General features: G+C 48.9%; 1 protein-coding gene across 1 annotated transcript; it reads left to right on the top strand.

The window, feature by feature from the left end:
• Positions 1-6,386: 6,386 nt before the first annotated feature.
• Positions 6,387-20,755, top strand: LOC133354173 (protein kish-A). The gene is made up of 4 exons (XM_061570807.1): positions 6,387-6,496; positions 8,213-8,322; positions 17,738-17,772; positions 18,926-20,755. Exons 1-4 carry the CDS (start codon positions 6,494-6,496, stop codon positions 18,994-18,996), a joined length of 219 nt encoding a protein of 72 aa, XP_061426791.1. The 5' UTR covers positions 6,387-6,493; the 3' UTR covers positions 18,997-20,755.
• The last annotated feature ends 1,756 nt before the right edge of the window (positions 20,756-22,511 follow it).

A 22,511-nucleotide genomic window follows, 5' to 3' on the forward strand; every position in this document is an offset into this window, starting at 1 on the left:
AAGCTGATCGTAGTACATTTACAATTAAGTTTTAGGAACGCTAAACATACATAGGGTGACTGTTGTGGTTTGTAAACACAATAAACGTCATGCAATTGTGTGCACACTCCACTTGCATTGTCCTCTTTTTTGTTTCCTCGCCCCCGTAATCATCATCGTGGTCTTTCTCAAAATCAGTCCCCACTGTCATTTCCCTCTCCGTTACTTCTTTCTTGTGTCGGTGTGGAAGTTTCCATGTCTTCGACTGCGGTCGTAACCCTACTTGTTCCGCTCTTCCATTTCCCAGGCAATATGTACCAGTGTTTGGCACCTGTATCAGAAACACAATCCTGCGGAGGGAGCTGGTAGGAACGTTGGGTTGCTCGGTCAATGGCCAGCGTCAACGGCGGCGTGGTGTATTCCGCAAATATGCCCGACTGTGAGGGTGGGCACAAGCCGGCGTGAGTACGTTAAACGTTGAGTTTTATAAGGGCACCACGGGGTGACCAGCCCCTCCCCACCCAGCCCCACCCCTCCCACCCCCCACCCTCCCCACCCAGCCCCTCCCCACCCAGCCCCTCTCTGCATGACGGACGGACACAATAATCCCCTATGGGCTGGTGTAACCAGGAGGTTCCTACCAGTATAATGATATTATCCATTCTTTCCCACATAAACAATATTTAAAAAATTCATCGAGATCCACCAAGACTGCATAATCCATTGTAAAAATGTGTTTGGAGCTCATTCCACTTTTTTTTATCCCACTTTCCATAAAAAAAATGTTTGGTGTGGTTCCACATCACTAGGTCACCAACTCCCTTTCAAAATGTAATTCACCAGCTATGCATGTGGTGGTTAAATTAATGTATGTTCAGTGACATAAAACTAAAGTAGATGCATAAGCCGAAGTGCATTCTGGAGTACTTCTTTCCAAGAACCTGTGTTTAAGCAGATAAACCCTGTTCCAAAAAGCCTTTCAGAAAATCGATCTAGAGATCACGTTTCTTTTTTCGGCGAAACAGATCACAAAGGGTACTTGTAATTTATTACAACTTGTGGGATTTCCAATGGGACTTGCACTGACTTCTACCTGCTTGAAACAATGCATAGAATAGACATTGCTGATACGTACACTGATGAGATAACGTACAATGCGCCCAATCTGATCAGATCTTTAAAAGGGCTAACAGGACGAAGCCTGTTACAATGGACGTGCTGGGCAGCAGAGGGCATTTCTATATAATCTTATGTTGTACTTGACAGCAGCGGTTCCCAAACCTGTGGTAGTCCGCGTGGCTTACTACAGGGCGGTCCGCGGAAAAGAAAACATAGAGCAATAACCAGGGAAATGTACAATTTTAAATCACTACCGGGAGCCTGTGGTGGTCCGTGAAATTTTGGGAGGTTGAAAAGGGGTCCGCACACTCGGAAAGGCTGGGAACCGCTGCTTTACAGGACAGCGTTACTCTGTTTCCATATCCCCACGTGCATCCTTCCCACCTTCATTAAACCTTCACCACCCAGTGAGTGTATATAATTTTCTGCACGCGTGGGTATGCAATAAGATAGCAAATTGTTGTTAGTTCGCACGTTCAAAAGTAGCAGTTTAAAGTAATTCATTTATTAATTTTTAAAAGTGTTGGTATCTAACAAGTATGTGCGTCCCCACGTTTAACTGTGGCCTTCCGTAAATGTGATGACTGCATTTGTGCCGTATTTGCCTGTTCACAAACCGTTTGAAGGTCATGGCAGCGTTTGTAAAAAAAAAAATATGCAAAGAGATATTTCTACAAGTATCAAATCTCGTTGACTGCAGTTTGTTTTAGCTCAGCAGCCTTGCCAGACTCGTGGTGACGGTATTGCGAAACCAAAGATAATTTAACGGATCTCCTATCAAAATCTTTGCGTGCGCTGATGATGCGCGTGTTCAATTGTGCATGTAAAAGTCTTATCATTTTCACTTCACTTGAATGTTATGAGAGCACAAAAAAAGTTGAGGCTTATAGCGGGACAGTAGACGACATTGCAGATAAACAAAACGGAGACTGCAAACGAGATGCACGGGGCACAGATAACTGTCAGGACAAACAGCTATTGAATCGTGTTGGTGGATAAACACCTCACTGTGTTTTCTTTCCTCCCAAGTTTCTCGAGTAAATTGAACCAGCTGCCTCTCAGATTAAACATGGAGCCGATTATGTACAACGTTATTTCAGGTTTGTTGTATATGAGAGATTAAACCTCGCCCGCATTGGCGGAGTGGGGAGGTTGCTTTGTCCCTCACATTAGGAATCGTGGGTGCATATAATTAATTATTTTACAATCTTAATTGTAAACTTGATCGATTCGCGTTATTCCCATGCTCCCATCCGCGTGTCTTCTCTTGAATAAACGTTGCACCCAAACTGTCGTCTGTTTGGTCGGCCTATTTGTGTATGGACTGCACGTTGTGCAAACATTCAAATTTTATACTCTTAGGTTTTTTCGGTAAAGTCACGTAGGTAACAAAAATAAAATAAAAATTTACTAAAAGTAATAATAGAAATAAAATAATAAATCACGACGTTTCAGAGGAAACATTAGGAATCGTGGGTGCATATAATTAATTATTTTCGCCATGATTTATTATTTTATTTCTATTATTACTTTTAGTAATTTTTTATTTTATTTTTTTACCTACGTGACTTTACCGAAAAAACCTAAGAGTATGAATCCTTGCAGTCACGAAAGCTTCAAATCTAGAATACATTCGAATGTTGTCAACGCCTGATTGGTACTGCCAACTGCTGCTGGCACGGGTCACCGAGCAACGTTAGGGCCGTCCTTGAGCTCTCTCTCTCTCTCTGTCTATATATATGAACGCACTCTCGTTTATGCCACTTATCCCAACAACAACAAGAGCCACCATTCGCCACTAAGTGGCGGTGACATCGCCACGGTGCCTGTGCCAGGCCCGGGTGCACGTTGAAGGCTCGCTGACAGGAGGTCAAGGGACACACCCAGGTGCTATGAGTTGGCTGACTGAGATGACTGACAGATGCACTAGCTTTACCCCCGACTGTGCCAACCCACTCCATTTTATCCGCCCGGTGCTCCGCTCTTTGTGAGCGTCGCTCCTCCGCCCTCCGTTGTTGTTGGAGGGCGACTGCCTCCAACTGTCCAGTAGTATCCTTCACGAGCCTCCTCCACAGAGGCCGATCTTGACACCGCTCACACCAGTCTTCGGCAAGTCAACTCAGCTCCACATCCTCCTGTACCGCATCAGACCATCTTTTTTCCTATCCTATACCAACGCTTTCTGAGAAAGACCATTGTCCAAAACTATAGCAAATTAAAATGTAAGGCAGCGTTAATTCGTAACTTATATTACCTGCTGTGACATGTGGATCAGGAACATGGACATTTACAATGGAACATAAACTGAAAGGTGCATGGAGATAAGCGTGCATGCAATGACACTCAGGAGACAGGAGCACAGGTTAGAGAAGATGTAAAGTTAGATACATCACATTGATTGTGAAGAAAAGTAAAGACGGGCTTGCTCAGGACATGTCGCTGGAAGGGATGGCGGCGAGGAAGCGCCAGAGAGAGTGCCCATGGAGTGATGAAATCGGCTCGAGGAAGCCAATGAATCATTGCGTTGCAAGAATACGACGGAAGCCGACGGCTTGGGGAAACCTGCATCCAGCAGTGGATAGTCCATGGCGGACGATGATGACCACTGCCAGTGCATTATAGTTCTATTTAGTCATAGGCCAGCACCTTTCTCAGAGTTTGCGGGACAGCACTCCAAACAGAGCGCAACATGCCAGTGGCTGCACACAGCCCTACATAGAAGCTTTGATTATAATTATGTAACGTTTGCGAACATATACGTGCTCAGTGAAGAGCTCTATGTGCAATTTTTGGTCCCCAGAACAAGTAATTGGCCAAGGAATAGCACAACGACGTCAGCTGCACTCGCAAAATTCCATGACATGAAAGGCCCTCTCTTGTGAAGCCACAGTGGACTTCTTGAGTGCAGCCTGGCACTGGAGCCATTCTCACTGGACTGGGTTCAGGCGCAGTGAGACGCGGCTGCAGGCCATGCCGGGATCCAGCGGAGTTTGGTTCTGAATTAGGGGAGAACCTGTAACCCGCGTGTGTGCATGGGGTGTTGTTGCTCGAGTGCCACTTGCACAACATCAGGTAGCCTGATGGGCTTCGCCCAGTTCAATGAAGTGCAGTGTATTCATACAGCGTAGCTAAGAAAATACATGCATAACGAGCATTAACGGCTAATTTAAGGAAAAACAAGCCCCAAGCTGTTAAGGCGTGAAGAAATTATAATGCAAATTGCCAATTCCTCGTGAAGAAATGGTGAGTATGGTCAAAAAATACACACGAAAGTTCTCATTAATTAGATAAAGTCATAAAATTTGCTTAATTAAAATGGAGTGTATGAACACCTAAATGATGTAAGCTCTGACATTTAATAATATAATGATTACTTGTCCAGGAAAGCCATAACTGAGTCTAAGGACTCTCTTTAGGAGGGTCCTTGCCACATTGGATTTTATATTAAAACTCGTTCATGAAGCTTGTCTTCACCAGGCGAAGGTAATTAAATCAATATAATAATTAACATTATATGATTTTTCACCTTTTTAAAATCTACGATCAGACACTAACAACTACAAAAATTTCGATTTAAAGCTTTCGTGACTGCAGAGATTAATATTCTTGGTTATTTCGGTAAAGTCACGCAGAAGGGAAATAATAAAATAATAAAAATAAAACAATACATTTTCTTGCTGTGGTTTTCACACCTGATGATGATTGCTTGTGTTGCAATCGAAACGTCGAGAATTGTATTTTTTTTATTTTTATGATTTCCCTTCTGCGTCACTTTACTGAAAGAACCAAAAATAACTACTACAAAAATGTATATTTTTCCATCAAAAAATACAAATTGTTGATTTGATTCAACGGCTTATAATTAAAGACGTATCTATCGGAAACCGCTCAATTTTAAGATTTCATTCCTTTATTAGAAAGAACAAAAATTAATTAACTTAATATTCTGAGGGGAAGCTCCTATCTTTTACCGTTTTCGAATAATTAAGATTTGAATATCATACAACGTGTATTTTTTTCGTTCAAAACCGCTTGAATCCGAAATATCTAAAAAACATTAGAAGATCGATCAATGTGTCTCGATTTAATTGTATTTGCTGTTTAAGGCTCTATAAAATGAAGAAAAAACCCCGCAATATTTAATATTTTGAACGGTTTATGAATGAAACGTACAAACATGTTCATGGGGCACTTAAAATCCAGTTTTGGGGGACTTAAAATGACAAAAATCTCGGATTTTCAGATGTTTCCTGTGGGTTCTGTCCTAAAAGCTACCTATGAACCAAATTTCAGCTTTTCACCCTGTCGGGAAGTACCCTTGAGGTTTTAGAGACTTCCATAGTTAATAATTTATTTTCATGTTTTCACTCAATTTGTGTGCTTCAATAACCAGAACACTGAAAACGCCGCCAATCCCGATTCTGGCGAACATTTTGCCACCAAATATCCACAGAGACTGCTTTTTGGAACTGCTTTTTGTGCTTAGTTTGTTGTCCTTCCCCCGCGCCTCCGATTTGCACCGTTGGCTGCGTATGGATCGAAAGAAGTTCAACATTCATACAGAGACGCGCAAACTGCTCGCGAGTTTACACGTTTTCCTGCCAATCATCAACCGAGACCTCAACAATGGACCCTCGCCGCTGACTAAACTCGCGATCCTCCTCCTGGGATCGAGTTGCTGTCGCCATCCTCGAATCTCCACCCAGATCTGGAAGAAGGCTGGCCAGCAACGCGGACGTTGAGAATAGTCCTCTCGTTTAGGACCCATACAGCGCCTCCTGGCTTGAACAGTCCTTGAAGACACTGATGTAACTAACCATCAACCGCGACAGAACATAGTTACAGATGTGAGAATACAGGGAGTGTGCGCCCCTGTAGTTCGGTGCTTTGGAGGCAACGGTCAGAGGGTCGCGAGGATTTGTGAAAACCCCAGAGGCACAGGGCTGTGAGGTGGCCAGGAGATGGCAGTACAGCAAGTGGGTTCGTACGTATACGTGGGCTCTCTCTGGGTACTCTGGTTTCCTCCCACATGCCATACCAACAAAATAATTAGCCAAACATCGTACCGTAGTGGCCTCTTTAAAAAAAACTTCTGAGACTCACCCAAGGCTCTCTCGTCTATAAATAAATCACTTCATTTTATTATTATTATTCGTCCTTGCAATTCATATCAAATTTCCGAGCAGGCAGCTCGTGTTCATATACAAGGAACAGTTTTGATGTTGGAATACACGTGACGTGACATGTGTCTGTGTCTACTAAATATAAACGCCTTGCATGACGCGCGCGCACGCGTGCACATCGACCGCCACGGAAAATCCCGGCTCCTCCCATACCCGGCTCCCCACGCTGCTGGCCGGGCACGCGCCCAGCACCAACCAGCCCGCAGACAGCCATGGTGAGCCGCCACAGCGCAGCACCGTCGCCGCAGTCGAGGGGCTTTTATTGCCGCTGCCGCTGCTGCTGCTGCTGGTGTCGCTTGCGTGTCGGTGTGTGTGCGCGCGTTGCCTCGCGAGCTCCCCGTGTCACCTTCGCACGGGAGCTGCTGGGCCACGAATGTAAGTGGCGAGGCAGAGGCAGCGGGGAGACTGGCAGGATCGCGCGGTTATAATTACGCCGGCTGGGACACGGGTCACGACGAATGCGCAATCGCGGCGTGGCGGAGGCGGTGCTGCTGAGTGGACGGCCGCTGTTCGCGCACGGGGCTTGAGGCTTCTGTGGGGTGGGGGGTGGATTGGGGGGGGGGATTGGGGGGGTGGATTGGGGGTGGGTGCCTAATTTGTAGCCCCGCTCCCATCACACCACCACCGCCACCGACCGCTCTTCTCTCTTGCGCCACCAACGTGGATCGCGTTACCCAGGGCTGGTGTTTTGTGTGTGTGGAGTCGTGTGTGTGTGTGTTGGGTCAAGAGAGCGCTCCTAATTGAGTGTTGAAACTTGGTTGGTTTTTTTTCTTGGTATGTTGTTTTTTTGTGGTGTTTTGGAGTCACCGAGTTTTTTTTTACTCCCAACTTTTACCTCTCGCGCAACTGCCAAAAAACACCAGGGCACTTCAGTAGCCTGTTGATCCGCATCATCTGGATTCGGCCCATGACCACCTGCGATTGGGACTTCACAACTCCACCAAAACACGCGTGCGTCTGTCCCATGACCTCCCGTCGGCGCGGCTTAACCACTCCATCATTACAATATGGATCTGTCCATTGGCCTGTGAATGAACCTCCGACATTTCATCTTCAACACCTAGATCTGTCCGTTAATGAACACGTGTGGAGAGTCTTTGGCTGCTGTACATTTCCACACGATAAGCCGAGTCATTGAGCTATCATCTGTGATAGCCAGGTCGGTTCTGAAAAAGAGCTACATAGCTCAGTGGGCCTTACCTTGTAAAATAAAAAAGTTTAATTCCTAATATAATGAGCCAAGAATGTCTGTGTGTCCCGCGCGTGACGTCACTCCACATGGGGCACCCCCCCCCCCCCCTTATTAATAATCATGAGCTGAACAATTTTTCTCTTGAATATTTCAGATCTACTGCAATACACACACCCGTCCTTGGGCGGGCAAAAAAGCGAGTGGTTACACATTCCTGCGGAGGGAGCTGGTAGGAACGTTGGGTTGCTCGGTCAATGGCCAGGGTCAACGGCGACGTGGTGTATTCCGCAAATATGGCCGACTGTGAGGGCGGGCACAAGCCGGCGTGAGTAGGTTAAACGTTGAGTTTTATAAGGGCACCACGGGGTGACCAGCCCCTCCCCACCCAGCCCCACCCCTCCCACCCCCCACCCAGCCCCACCCTCCCCACCCAGCCCCTCCCCACCCTCCCCACCCAGCCCCTCCCCACCCTCCCCTCCCCATCCAGCCCCACCCTCCCCACCCAGCCCCTCCCCACCCAGCCCCTCCCTCCCCACCCAGCCCCTCCCTGCACGACGGACGGGCGGACACAATAATCCCCTGTGGGCTGGTGGAACCAGTGGGTTCCTACCCGTAACAAGTCCATACAGGGCGGGTGGGGGGGGGCGGGGGACTTGGGTCTCTGGCACGTGGTCTCAGTGTGGACCACGCCTGGCACCGTCGTCACGGCGACTTTGTGCCCATTGTGCCGCGCGCGCAGTCGGCGATCTTCAACTTCCAGTCGCTGCTCACGGTCCTGCTGCTGCTCGTGTGCACGTGCGCGTACGTGCGCTCGCTGGCGCCCTCGCTGCTCGACCAACACAAGACCGGGTGCGTAGCCGAGCGCACGCACACACACGCTCATCAACAACAACAACAACAACCGCCATGAAGTGGTTGGTGGTGTCACCACGACGCATGTGCCAGGCTATGTGCACTTTAAGGCCACGTGAAGTGTCGAACGCCCGCTGGCAGGAGGTTTACGGGATGGACCCAGGTGCTATGGGTTGACTGACTGAGGTGACTGGCTGATGCCAACAACAAGAACAGTAACAACAATAATACAAACGTCATAATCTGATTCATAATTAAGTTTATTCTGTACAAAATTGACAGAGTAAACGTGCTTTTCAAAATTCCTACGGTTTTGCTGAATAGCCAAATCGGTTGGCATGTTTGGCCATGACGTGACAACTTGATTTAATTGGCTCTGTCGGATGGCGGAGGGTTAGAGTTTAAACAATTGGCATTATGCCGACATGGTGCTCAAAAGAAACACATTATGGATTGTAATTTTCATCGTGGAAGTCTTCGTCTAAAGCATATGATCTTGTTTATTCAGGAAATCCTCACCAAGTCTCAAGACTTGCATTGGGTTGTTAGGCCAATTCCATTTTAAGGAGTGTTTAGTGGCAAACGCACCATTGCAATACGAACAAAGTTCACGCGTCTTCACACATCTATGTGTGTGGAACTTCCTTCACACCGTACGTATCCAACCGTGGTAATCGGAGGTGCGGGGGAAGGACAACAAACTAAACAGAAAGAAGCAGTTGTAAAGAAGTGAGTTTTCAATGTAGACACGTGACACCACAGACCACTCCACCTTCCTTGAGTGCCTCCAAAATGCTCCGGTCCCAAGCTGCTACGATGGCCTCACTCAATTCAAGAAAGGTGCGAACCTTGTCTTCTTTTACAACTTTGGTGGTGCTCTTTGTTGCTGGCCGCTGGACATTTTGAGCCTGTGCTTAGCAATCTGTGTTTAAATACAGTCACCTATATCCGTGCGCACAGTGTATATATAGTTACACGCACTCACATATATGTGTGTGTGTCCTTTCAACTAGAATTCGGTAGTTGCTGAAGAACACCGTGTTATGGACAAATGGCGTCATAATCTATAACATAGGGGATAAAGCATAGTCCGCGACAACACTTGAGATGCGTACGCAGGCCGGACAAAGACTGAGGATCGTTGGTAGCATCTAGAAACATCCAGCAGCATCCCGCTTTGTGTGACGCTACACCACGGCAGCCGCACGACTGCTTATTCCTCCTCGCGCGACGTAGTTCTGTGCACTCAATCGCGTTACAGACCACTTTGTGTTGTGAGAACATGCTGCGATATAGGGGAATATACTAAATATACATGGCAAGCGGTAGTGTAGCGGTTAGAGCGCTGCGCTACGAACCCGGGGACCCGAGTTCGATTCCCGCTTACGATCAACATCGGTGACGATTATCTGAACCGGTCCTGGGCCTCCCCTAGGTCGACTCAGCCTCCAATTAGTAGCTTCCATTCAAACCCCGTGCTGCGTCTCACCCGCGTACAACCCGGCTCTGTCCTCCTCTTAACGAGGCATCGTCCCCAGGTCGCGCCTATTCGAGCTTGCGGCGAGATCCGCGTTCGACGGCCCCTCGGCCTTGCGTGCGCGCGCGTTCACAAGGCCCCCGATTGTGCGCGGCGCGGCACTCGAGGGAGCTGGGTCTACACACACGGAGGCCGCTGTTACGTGGTGATGCGGGCGGGTCGGTCGCAACCTGGCAGAGGCCAGCCGCTGGGCGTGGTGGCACACGCCCGCGACGCGATGCTTGCGAGGCAAGGGCTGTGATGGATCGCGCAGATTTGCGAATCTCCCTGTGAAGTGGCCACGAGATGGCGAGGACAGCACATTTCTTCTCGAGTCACAAATTTCAGGAGCTTTGATTTCGCATTCCTGAGCGTGCTTTGGGGTTTCTCTGCGGGCGCTCTCTGGTGTCATCCCACCTGCAGAAAGACTCTGACATGGCATTGGTCAAATGCCAGTGCAGGAACCTCCTAAAATCAGCCTTAGGGCTCGCTGAGGCTTTCTTGGATAAACAAACAAAACTCAAAAAATCCTGTGCAATTTCATGGTGACCTGGCCACAAATGATAGTCCAATTAAGTGGCTTATTGTGTGGACGTTTCTAGCAGCCAAATACTCTAAATGCTCTAAATGCAATCCTGTGAAATTTCCCACCAAACACTCCTTCAGATGTACGGGTAAGTTCTGTTAGCGAGCACCTATGAAGGTCGGCACGGCACACGAGGGGGTGGGTGGCCAGAACAACGCCCGGCCGCCTTTGTCTCCCCAGTGAGGCTAAGTTGACCTAGGGGACGCCCAGAACCGATTCAGATAATCGTCACTGGCGTTGGCTGTGAACGGGAATCGATCTAGGGTCGCCGGGTTCGTCCTGAATCGGGTGACACGAATATACTCAGCAAAGTCACACACACACACACTGGGTGAAGTGACACACACACACTGGGTGTAGTGACACACACACACACTGGGTGGAGTAACACACACACACACTGGGTGAAGTGACACACACACACACTGGGTGAAGTGACACACACACACTGGGTAAAGTGACACACACACTGGGTGAAGTGACACACACGCACACTGTGTGAAGTGACACACACTGGGTGAAGTGACACACACACACTGTGTGAAGTGACACACACGCACACTGTGTGAAGTGACACACACTGGGTGAAGTGACACACACGCACACTGTGTGAAGTGACACACACTGGGTGTAGTGACACACACACACTGTGTGAAGTGACACACACACACACTGGGTGAAGTGACACACACACACACTGGGTGAAGTGACACACACACACACTGGGTGAAGTGACACGCACACACTGTGTGAAGTGACACACACACACACTGGGTGAAGTGACACGCACACACACTGGGTGAAGTGACACACACACACACTGGGTGAAGTGACACGCACACACTGTGTGAAGTGACACACACAGTGTAAGTGACACACACACACACTGGGTGAAGTGACACGCACACACTGTGTGAAGTGACACACACACACACTGGGTGAAGTGACACGCACACACACTGGGTGAAGTGACACGCACACACTGTGTGAAGTGACACACACACACACTGGGTGAAGTGACACACACACACTGGGTGTAGTGACACACACACACACTGGGTGTAGTGACACACACACACTGGGTCAAGTGACACACACACACACACTGGGTGTAGTGACACACACACACTGGGTCAAGTGACACACACACACACTGGGTGTAGTGACACACACACACACACTGGGTGAAGTAACACACACACACACACTTGGTGAAGTGACACACACACACACTGTGAAGTGACACACACACACTGGGTGTAGACACACACACACTGGGTGAAGTGACACACACACACACTGGGTGTAGTGACACACACACTGGGTGAAGTGACACACACACACTGGGTGAAGTGACACACACACACTGGGTGAAGTGACACACACACACTGGGTGAAGTGACACACACACACTGTGTGAAGTGACACACACACACTGGGTGAAGTGACACACACACACACTGGGTGAAGTGACACACACACACTGGGTGAAGTGACACGCACACACTGTGTGAAGTGACACACACACACACTGGGTGAAGTGACACGCACACACACTGGGTGAAGTGACACACACACACACTGGGTGAAGTGACACGCACACACTGTGTGAAGTGACACACACAGTGTAAGTGACACACACACACACTGGGTGAAGTGACACGCACACACACTGGGTGAAGTGACACGCACACACTGTGTGAAGTGACACACACACACACTGGGTGAAGTGACACGCACACACACTGGGTGAAGTGACACGCACACACTGTGTGAAGTGACACACACACACACTGGGTGAAGTGACACACGCACACTGGGTGTAGTGACACACACACACACTGGGTGTAGTGACACACACACACACTGGGTCAAGTGACACACACACACACTGGGTGTAGTGACACACACACACTGGGTCAAGTGACACACACACACACTGGGTGTAGTGACACACACACACACACTGGGTGAAGTGACACACACACACACACACTGTGAAGTGACACACACACACTGGGTGTAGACACACACACACTGGGTGAAGTGACACACACACACACTGGGTGTAGTGACACACACACTGGGTGAAGTGACACACACACACTGGGTGAAGTGACACACACACACTGGGTGAAGTGACACACACACACTGGGTGAAGTGACACACACACACTGGGTGAAGTGACACACACACTGGGTGAAGTGACACACACACACTGGGTGTAGTGACACACACACACACTGGGTGAAGTGACACACACACACACTGGGTGAAGTGACACACACACACTGGGTGAAGTGACACACACACACACTGGGTGAAGTGACACACACACACACTGGGTGAAGTGACACACACACACTGTGTGTAGTGACACACACACACACTGGGTGTAGTGACACACACACACACTGGGTCAAGTGACACACACACACACTGGGTGTAGTGACACACACACACTGGGTCAAGTGACACACACACACACTGGGTGTAGTGACACACACACACACACTGGGTGAAGTGACACACACACACACTTGGTGAAGTGACACACACACACACTGTGAAGTGACACACACACACTGGGTGTAGACACACACACACTGGGTGAAGTGACACACACACACACACTGGGTGTAGTGACACACACACTGGGTGAAGTGACACACACACACTGGGTGAAGTGACACACACACACTGGGTGAAGTGACACACACACACTGGGTGAAGTGACACACACACACTGGGTGAAGTGACACACACACACACACTGGGTGAAGTGACACACACACACTGGGTGTAGTGACACACACACACACTGGGTGAAGTGACACACACACACACTGGGTGAAGTGACACACACACACTGGGTGAAGTGACACACACACACACACTGGGTGAAGTGACACACACACACACACTGGGTGAAGTGACACACACACACTGGGTGTAGTGACACACACACACTGGGTGAAGTGACACACACACACTGGGTGAAGTGACACACACACACACTGGGTGTAGTGACACACACACACACTGGGTGTAGACACACACACACACACTGGGTGTAGTGACACACACACACTGGGTGAAGTGACACACACACACACTGGGTGTAGTAACACACACACACTGGGTGAAGTGACACACACACACACTGGGTGTAGACACACACACACTGGGTGAAGTGACACACACACACTGGGTGTAGTGACACACACACACTGGGTGAAGTGACACACACACACACTGTGTGAAGTGACACACACACACTGGGTGAAGTGACACACACACACACTGTGTGAAGTGACACACACACACTGTGTGAAGTGACACACACACACACTGTGTGAAGTGACTCACACACACACACTGGGTGAAGTGACACACACACACTGGGTGTAGTGACACACACACACACACTGGGTGTAGTGACACACACACACTGGGTGTAGTGACACACACACACACTGGGTGTAGTGACACACACACACACACTGGGTGTAGTGACACACACACACACACTGGGTGAAGTGACACACACACACACACTGGGTGTAGTGACACACACACACACACTGGGTGTAGTGACACACACACACTGGGTGTAGTGACACACACATACACACTGGGTGTAGTGACACACACACACACTGGGTGTAGTGACACACACACACTGGGTGTAGTGACACACACATACACACTGGGTGTAGTGACACACACACTGTGTGAAGTGTCACACACACACACTGGGTGTAGACACACACACACACACTGGGTGTAGTGACACACACACACACTCTGGGTGTAGACACACACACACACACTGGGTGTAGTGACACACACACACTGTGTGAAGTGTCACACACACACACTGGGTGTAGGCACACACACACACACTGGGTGAAGTGACACACACACACTGGGTGTAGTGACACACACACACACTCTGGGTGTAGACACACACACACACACTGGGTGTAGTGACACACACACACTGTGTGAAGTGTCACACACACACACTGGGTGTAGACACACACACACACACTGGGTGAAGTGACACACACACACTGGGTGTAGTGACACACACTGTGTAGTGACACTCACACACACTGTGTAAAGTGACACACACACACTGGGGGTAGTGACACACACACACAGGGTGTAGTGACACACACACACACTGGGTGTAGTGACACACACACACACTGGGTGTAGTGACACACACACACACACTGTGTAGTGACACACACACACTGGGTGTAGTGACACACACACACACTGTGTAGTGACACTCACACACACTGTGTGAAGTGACACACACACTGTGTGAAGTGACACACACACTGGGTGAAGTGACACACACACACACTGTAAAGTCACACACACGCTGTATACACAGCTTCTGTGGGGGGACAAGCACGATGGCAGCGAGGTGTGTGTGGATGAGTGGGAATTGAACTCGGGTCGCCGGGTTCGTAACGCAGCTCACTAACCCCTACACCAGTGGTTCTTCACCTGGGTTCGACCGAACCCCAGGGGTTCGGTGAGTCAGTCTCAGGGGTTCGGCGGAGGTTAAGACGCACACCCGACTCATATGATTCGTGATGACACGTCCGGCTTGGCCATCATTGGCTGCAAGTGATCACGCTACATCGCTTGGCCTCTCTGTGCTGCAGGGAATGTCGTGCGCTCGGTAGTCGACTTGTGACTGTCGTGATGGTACGTCGTGTGATTTCTTTCTTAATATTTTAATCCCTTCATACTAACTATGTCGAGCAAAAAAAGAAAGTGGTCGGACGAATATGTACAAAATGGATTCACATGTATAACGGAACGTGATGGGAGTCAGCGTCCTAACTGCATGATTTGCAATGTCAAGTTGAGCAATTCTAGTCTAGCACCGGCAAAACTAAGGGAACACTTCCTTAAGCTGCATGGTGAAGACAGCCAGATTCGATGAAAATGCTACTCTGCCTGTTCTCGGCTTTGTACCCATCAACAAACCGATCCTCACAGCATCGTACGAAGTTGCTTACCTGATCGCAAAGCAGGGCAAACCACACGCCATTGGTGAAACACTCATAAAACCAGCTGTGTCGAAGATGGCGAATATCATGCTGGGAAAAGCGGCTGAAGTTAAGTTATCCCAAATTCCTCTTTCAAATGACACCATCAGCGACAGAATAGAGGACATGAGCAAATACATCTTGGCTCAAGTAGTTGCAGATCTGATTTCAAGCCCGGCAAAATTCAACCTGCAACTCGACGAGACCACAGACGTTTCCAATCTCAGGCAGCTTGCTGTATTCGTGCGCTATGTGAAAGACGACGTGATGAAGGAAGATGTTTTATTTTGTAAGCCTCTTGTAACATCAACTAAGGCAGCCGATGTGAAGAAACTTGTGGATGACTTCTTCAAAGACAACAATCTTTCGTGGGATATGGTTTCTGCAGTTTGTTCGGACGGAGCTCCAGTCATGCTGGGAAGAAAGTCTGGTTTTGGTGCGCTAGTGAAAGCCGATGCACCACACATCATTGTTACGCATTGTATTCTGCACAGGCATGCGTTGGCAACAAAACCCTTGCCTCCAAAACTGACAGAAGTATTAAAAATTGTAGTGGAATGCGTGAACTATGTGCGAAATAGTGCTCTGAGGCACCGCATCTTCAGTGAGCTGTGTAAAGAAATGGGCTCTGAATTCGAGGTACTTCTGTACCATTCTAACGTTCGGTGGTTATCCCAGGGACAGGTGCTGAATCGTGTTTTTGCCACGCGTGTGGAATTAGCCCTGTTTTTTCAAGAGCACCAACATTATCATGCAGATTGCTTCAAAAATTCTCAGTTCATTCTCATTTTAGCTTACATGGCTGATATCTTCGCAGCTCTCAATCATCTCAATCAGCAGATGCAGGGCGGTGGAGTCAACATCATTGAAGCGGAAGAAAATCTGAAGGCTTTTCAAAAAAAGCTACCGTTATGGAAACGACGAACAGAGAACGATAACTTCGCAAACTTTCCCCTGCTGGACGACTATGTAAGTAAGATCGAAGATGTATCTGGAATCGGAGACATTTCTGTACCCGCGGAACTGAAACAAGCAATTGCCACGCACTTAGATGAGCTTGCAAAGTCTCTCGACGGATACTTCCCTACAAGAGAGTCATATCCAGCATGGGTGAGACAGCCGTTCACGTTTAGTGTTGAGACAGCAGATGTCAATGATGAATACCTCGACGAAATCATTGAAATTCAGCAGAGCCAGGTTCAACAGCAACTCTTCAGAACAACAACGCTCTCAACGTTTTGGTGTCAACAAATGGTAACGTACCCTGTTATTGCTAAGAAAGCCCTGGAGATTTTCATACCGTTTGTTACAACATATCTTTGCGAGCAAATCTTTTCGAGGATGCTGGACATAAAAACGAAGAAAAGGAACAGACTTTGTTGCGAAAATGACATGAGAATGGCACTTGCCAAGGTGAAGCCGCGCATTTCTGAACTGGTCTCTGAAAGGCAACAGCAGAAGGCAACTGATTTGCAGTAAGTATAAATTATTATGTTTTTTTTGTGTGTGAAAATCATGTTTTGCTGGTTTTGTTCTTTGAACAGTGATGTTGATGCACGGTTCATTTTGTGCACCAGTAAAACATATACCTATGTTTTGAATTTGAAAAAATCATATTTTATTTTTCCAATTAAGAAAGGTTCGGTGAATGCGCATATGAAACTGGTGGGGTTCAGTACCTCCAACAAGGTGAAGAACCACTGCCCTACACACTCAAAGATCCCCCGTGCAGCCTGTAACAGACTGCTGGGGCAAGTGCTGTTAGCGAGTAGCACACCTGTAGAGGCCGGCACGGCACACGAGGGGGTGGGAGGTGGCCAACACCAAACCCGGCCACCTTTGTCTCCCTAGTGGCAACACTGTTTACATATCGCACCAGGTACTCATTTGAGGCTGAGTCGACTTAGGGGAGGCCCAGGACCGGTTCAGATAATCGTCATCGGTGTTGTTCCGTGAGCGCGATTCGAACTCAGGTCGCCGGGTTCATAGCGCAAGCGCTAACAAATACACTACCACTCCCCACTACGGCTTACACGTGCATAGCCATAAACTAAGGCACACAATCACATATACGGTACTCATACATGCATACTGCATATTAACATATATACAGCGCAAGTCAGATGGATTGACAGATGCACACTTGTGATGTTATGATATAGAATGTTACACACTGCATTGGTATCGTTACCTATCGACTTAAGTTGACCACGTGCCTCTCTGCTTGTCTCCAGGCTTCTGGGAACCTTCTGGAAGTGTGCAAGAATTGGTGAGAACATTTTCGTCACCGTGCGCCACGTCATGAAGTTGTTTGCGCGTGTGATGTTCATAAAACGAGACAATTCCACAGCACAAATTAACAACAGCAAAAACACAACGACCACCGATAGAGGCGGTTGTTAAAAGGAATTTGGAAAAAACCGGGAATTATTTTCACAAGTGGCCCAGGCCGCTGAGCCACCTCGCTGGAGAGTTCGCAGAGGAAATAAAATCGAAACAATTCTGTTTTGGAATACAGAAGGTCACGCAATGTGCTCGAATAAAAGCCACGGTAATTTGTTTTTGTTGGAGCAAGTTGAGATATTTTTCACGATTCACGGAAACGCCGGCGCGTGCCTGTGTGTCCGTGTCCGAGTGTGCCCGTGTGTGTGTGTCTGTGTGTATCCGTGTGTGTGTGTCTGTGTGTGTGTCCATGTGTATGTCCGTGTGTGTCCGTGTGTGCACGCGCGTTGGTGAAGGCGAGAGCTTTGTCCGCTGTCGAGCCTGAACAGACCGTCGGGGCAAGTGCTGTTAGCGGGTATAGCACCCATGAAGGCCGGCACACGAAGGGGGTGGGTGGCAAGCACCACGCCCGGCCGCCTTTGTCTCCCCAGTGGCGATGTTTACAAACCGCACAAGGTCTCATTTGAGGCTGATTCGACCTAGGGGAAGCCCAGGACCCATTCAGATAATAATTAATCGTCACCGGTGTTGGCTGTGAGCAGGAATCGAACTCGGGTTGCCGGGTTCGTAGCGCGGCACGCTGATCGCGACACTAACGCTCCCCATGGGAAGCCGATTCACCCGGTGATCAAGCTCTGCGGTCCTCTACATGTTAAGGTGTTATGGACAATTAATGAGTGTTCACATATGGGAGGAAGCCGACGCACCCGCAGAAAGCCCACGCGTGCGAGGGGAAACACTCCGTCCCATACAGGCGGAAACAGGTGGAGTCCACATTTCTGCTGCACCACATTCTCCCGGCCAGCCAGGATATAGGGGCACCTCCTCAACGCCCACGTGAAGGTTCACGACACTTGTGTGGTGATCCACCAACGCTCGCCACCACCACAGTGCTGGATCGAAGTCACGTGTGCGTAGCCACCACCGCCCGGCAGAGACTAATCGGGGGGCCTCCGCTTTGTTTTGTTTTTCGTGCGCAGGCGAGAGGAAGAGCCCCCACGTGGCCGTCTGCTGTCTGCTCATGGCCCTGAGCATCCTCTGTGCCGAGTGAGCTCCGCTGAGTCTCCGTCGCTCCACCCACCTCCACCGCCATGCGTAGCGCGAGTGTACGAGGCTCAGTACGAATCCACGCGTTTGATTTCGTCCGTTGTAATTGTTTGTATGGGTTCCCTGGAAAGCGGTCTCTCGCTTCCACACCGAAGGAAAGGTTCGCCAGGAATCGCGTAGCCCCTGTGAGCAGGCACGGCAGGGGGGCATCGGGAAAGTCCATTCAGGTTTCTCGTGACCTTTGCGTCGGCGCCCACTGATCCGTGGAAAAGACACCGACACTCAAGGATAAAGATTAAAACAAAACGGCGCGCAGAAGGTAATTTTCTAGGCGGCAAAAGCCAAGGCGCGATTCTGATCGCAGGATAAGCCCTCCCGTCGTGCCTCGCGCTGCATGGCCGTTCCGCGCGTAGGACGCACACAGCCTTGTGTTAGATCACTGACTTTAAAGTCAAAATTGCGTCCATTTTTAGATGGCAGCAGTAAGATAATGGGAGAACTGCATTACACTGGCTTCATCATCGTTAGGAATCGCGAGTGCGGTTTGGCTATCGGTGCCGTACCGTCTCGTCCGTGGCCTCGCGTGGAATTCGCTGGAATGCAATGTGCCGCTGCCGGAAAGATGAGAGCCTCTGCTGACGAGGACCTCGTGTCCATGAGCAGGGCATGGAACCCACCTCGGCTGGACCGAGTTCACGCTGCCTCGTCTGAGATTGCTACAAACACATGACCTGGGGCTCGTACAACAACAACCGGCATTCACCACGGCGCTTGTGCCAGGCTATGTGCATGTTAAGGCCACGTGAGGTGCCGAACGCCTGCTGGAAGGAGGTCACGGGGCAGACCCAGTTGCTATGGGTCGACTGACTGAGATGGCTGGCAGATGCACCACCTGTGCCCCCTACTGTGTGCCAACTTGCTGGGGCTCGTAGAATACAGTCACACACTCACTATCTCACTATTTTTTATTTCACCAGGTAAGGCCCACTTAGCTGTATAGCTGTTTTTTTCAGAAGCCACCTTGCTATCACAAACGATAGCTCAACGAAGTGGCTTATCAACGTGTGGACACTTATAGCAGCCGAATACTCTAAACGCATTTTTTTTAATGTGGAGGGAAAACCAGAGGACCTGGAGACAAATCCACGCGACCATGGGTAGAGAGACATGCAGACTCCAAATATACAGCAGCAGGCGTCAGGATTGAGATCGAACCCATGACCTCCTGCATACCAGGTGAGGTAGTTAACATCTTTACAGCGTGGCGCACGTTCCAGTTAAATAATTATGATTCAACGAAGGCCAGTTCTGACATATTTTGTATTTACACGTGGGCTTTTTGTTAGTATGACGCGATCAGTACCATCACGATGCATAAAACAAAATTTCAGTCATAATTCACCGTGATTTTTCAGAGAATGGCTGCGATATGATATGACATGTCACGTCACGACCACTCGTAGAAGACCTATCCACACTCGGCCCCTGTGTTTCTATAAGCCTTCACAAACGGTGTTTGCCGCACGACAATCAAACCAAAACGTTTACTTCCCGACTCTGAAAATAAAACCAAATGAAGTGGTAAACCAAGTTGGGTACAATGGCTGTTTGTGTCACTTCTTGCGAGTCGTTGGTCACCAGACTGAGACTGCTGTTGTTGTCATTCGCTGATTCCGCGCCTCTACCGGACGTCTCTGCAAAAGAGCTTCATAGCTCATCGGATTCCTCCAGCATAAATAAACGTCCTGATTCTAATCTCGCGACATTGGACCACGTGCTTGATTATTATGCGTGTGTGTGTGACGTCACCGCCACTTAGTGGCGAATGGCGGTTGTTATCACTTGACACTCTGGACACGCTTGCAAATGGAATGTTCCATCTCAAGGGATTAAAGGGATAACACTATCGACATTTTCTAAAGAGGTGCACTGTGGTCCTGTCGTCTTAGGTCAACATCAACATAAATTTGAGCAAAATGTCACTCGGTTGTATGGCAGACAGTGATCGAGTGATGGACACCCGCGGTCTGGTTTCATCGTCATTGGGACTCATCGGCGCAGTCGAGTCAGCAGTGCGGCAAGGTCTGTATCTGGACACCATGCACGGAGGGCCCCCACTTCCGTGGGACCCATTTGGCTAAAGGCTCATGCCAACAATGGGCGACTCTGTGACGACGAAACACCCATCACAGCAGCAGCAGAATAATAAAATAATACCACTGATGCTGTCGAATGTATTTTGATGGTAACGTCACGTAGGTAAAAAAAGAATAACAATAAATGAACACAAGCTTCCTTCATCAGGTGTGCACTTCTTCAGGAACTGCTGAGATGTTGTATGTGGAGTGCACATCGGCTGTGCTTTGTTTACCACGTGTTCTGTGAAACTAATGGGGGGGGGGGGGGGGTTCCAGGCCTGTACAGACTCCACCGCGTTAGAACGCGGGGATATCGGCGACTCCAGCTCGCTTCTATGGCACAACGTGAGCCCCCCCCCCCCCCCCCCCCAGAGCTACCGCGGGTTCTCAAGACCCGATGGGCAATGGTGCAGCAGACCCTGTTGGGATCGAACATTCGGGTTTCAAAGCGCTCGTTCGGTTCAACCACAATATCGTCAGGTGCGAATTAAAACGTTTTTCTTTACTGAGATTTGATCGAAATTGAAGGCGCGCCCTCCCTGGGGTTTGTCTTGTCGAATGTAATCGACGATGATTTGTTAATTTCCTCGTACCTGTTTAAACCCGGGTCTCAATGTAAAAATTATCACCCCCGTGAGCCCTAACCTAGTTACGAACGCCTACATCGACTGGTAGTACAGACTAACAGTGTCACTGACTAACAGTGCTACTGACTAACAGTGTCACTGACAAACAGTGTTACCGACTAACAGTGCTCCTGACTAACAGTGTCACTGACTAACAGTGTCACTAACTAACAGTGTCACTGACTAACAGTGTCCCTGACTAACAGTGCTACTGACTAACAGTGTCACTGACTAACAGTGTCACTGACTAACAGTGCTACTGACTAACAGTGTCACTGACTAACAGTGTCACTGACTAACAGTGTTACTGACTAACAGTGTTACTGACTAACAGTGTCACTGAATAACAGTGTCACTGACTAACAGTGCTACTGACTAACAGTGTCACTGACTAACAGTGCTACTGACTAACAGTGTCACTGACTAACAGTGTCACTGACTAACAGTGTCACTCACTAACTGTGTCACTGACTAACAGTGTCACTGACTAACAGTGTCACTGACTAACAGTGCTCCTGACTAACAGTGTCACTGACTAACAGTGTCACTGACTAACAGTGTTACTGACTAACAGTGCTCCTGACTAACAGTGTCACTGACTAACAGTGACACTGACTAACAGTGTCACTGACTAACAGTGTCACTGACTAATAGTGTCACTGACTAACAGTGCTACTGACTAACAGTGCTCCTGACTAACAGTGTCACTGACTAACAGTGTCACTGACTAACAGTGTCACTAACTAACAGTGTCA

The sequence above is a fragment of the Lethenteron reissneri genome, chromosome 46 (genome assembly GCF_015708825.2).
Source record: "Lethenteron reissneri isolate LAM-NWPU_2019-01 chromosome 46, ASM1570882v1, whole genome shotgun sequence".
Classification (NCBI taxonomy): Eukaryota; Metazoa; Chordata; class Hyperoartia; order Petromyzontiformes; family Petromyzontidae; genus Lethenteron; species Lethenteron reissneri.

Coding starts and splice junctions, on each gene's coding strand:
- LOC133354173 (XM_061570807.1), top strand. Junction 8,323..17,737: donor CTCGACCAACACAAGACCGG/GTGCGTAGCCGA, acceptor GCTTGTCTCCAG/GCTTCTGGGAACCTTCTGGA. Junction 17,773..18,925: donor CTGGAAGTGTGCAAGAATTG/GTGAGAACATTT, acceptor TTTCGTGCGCAG/GCGAGAGGAAGAGCCCCCAC.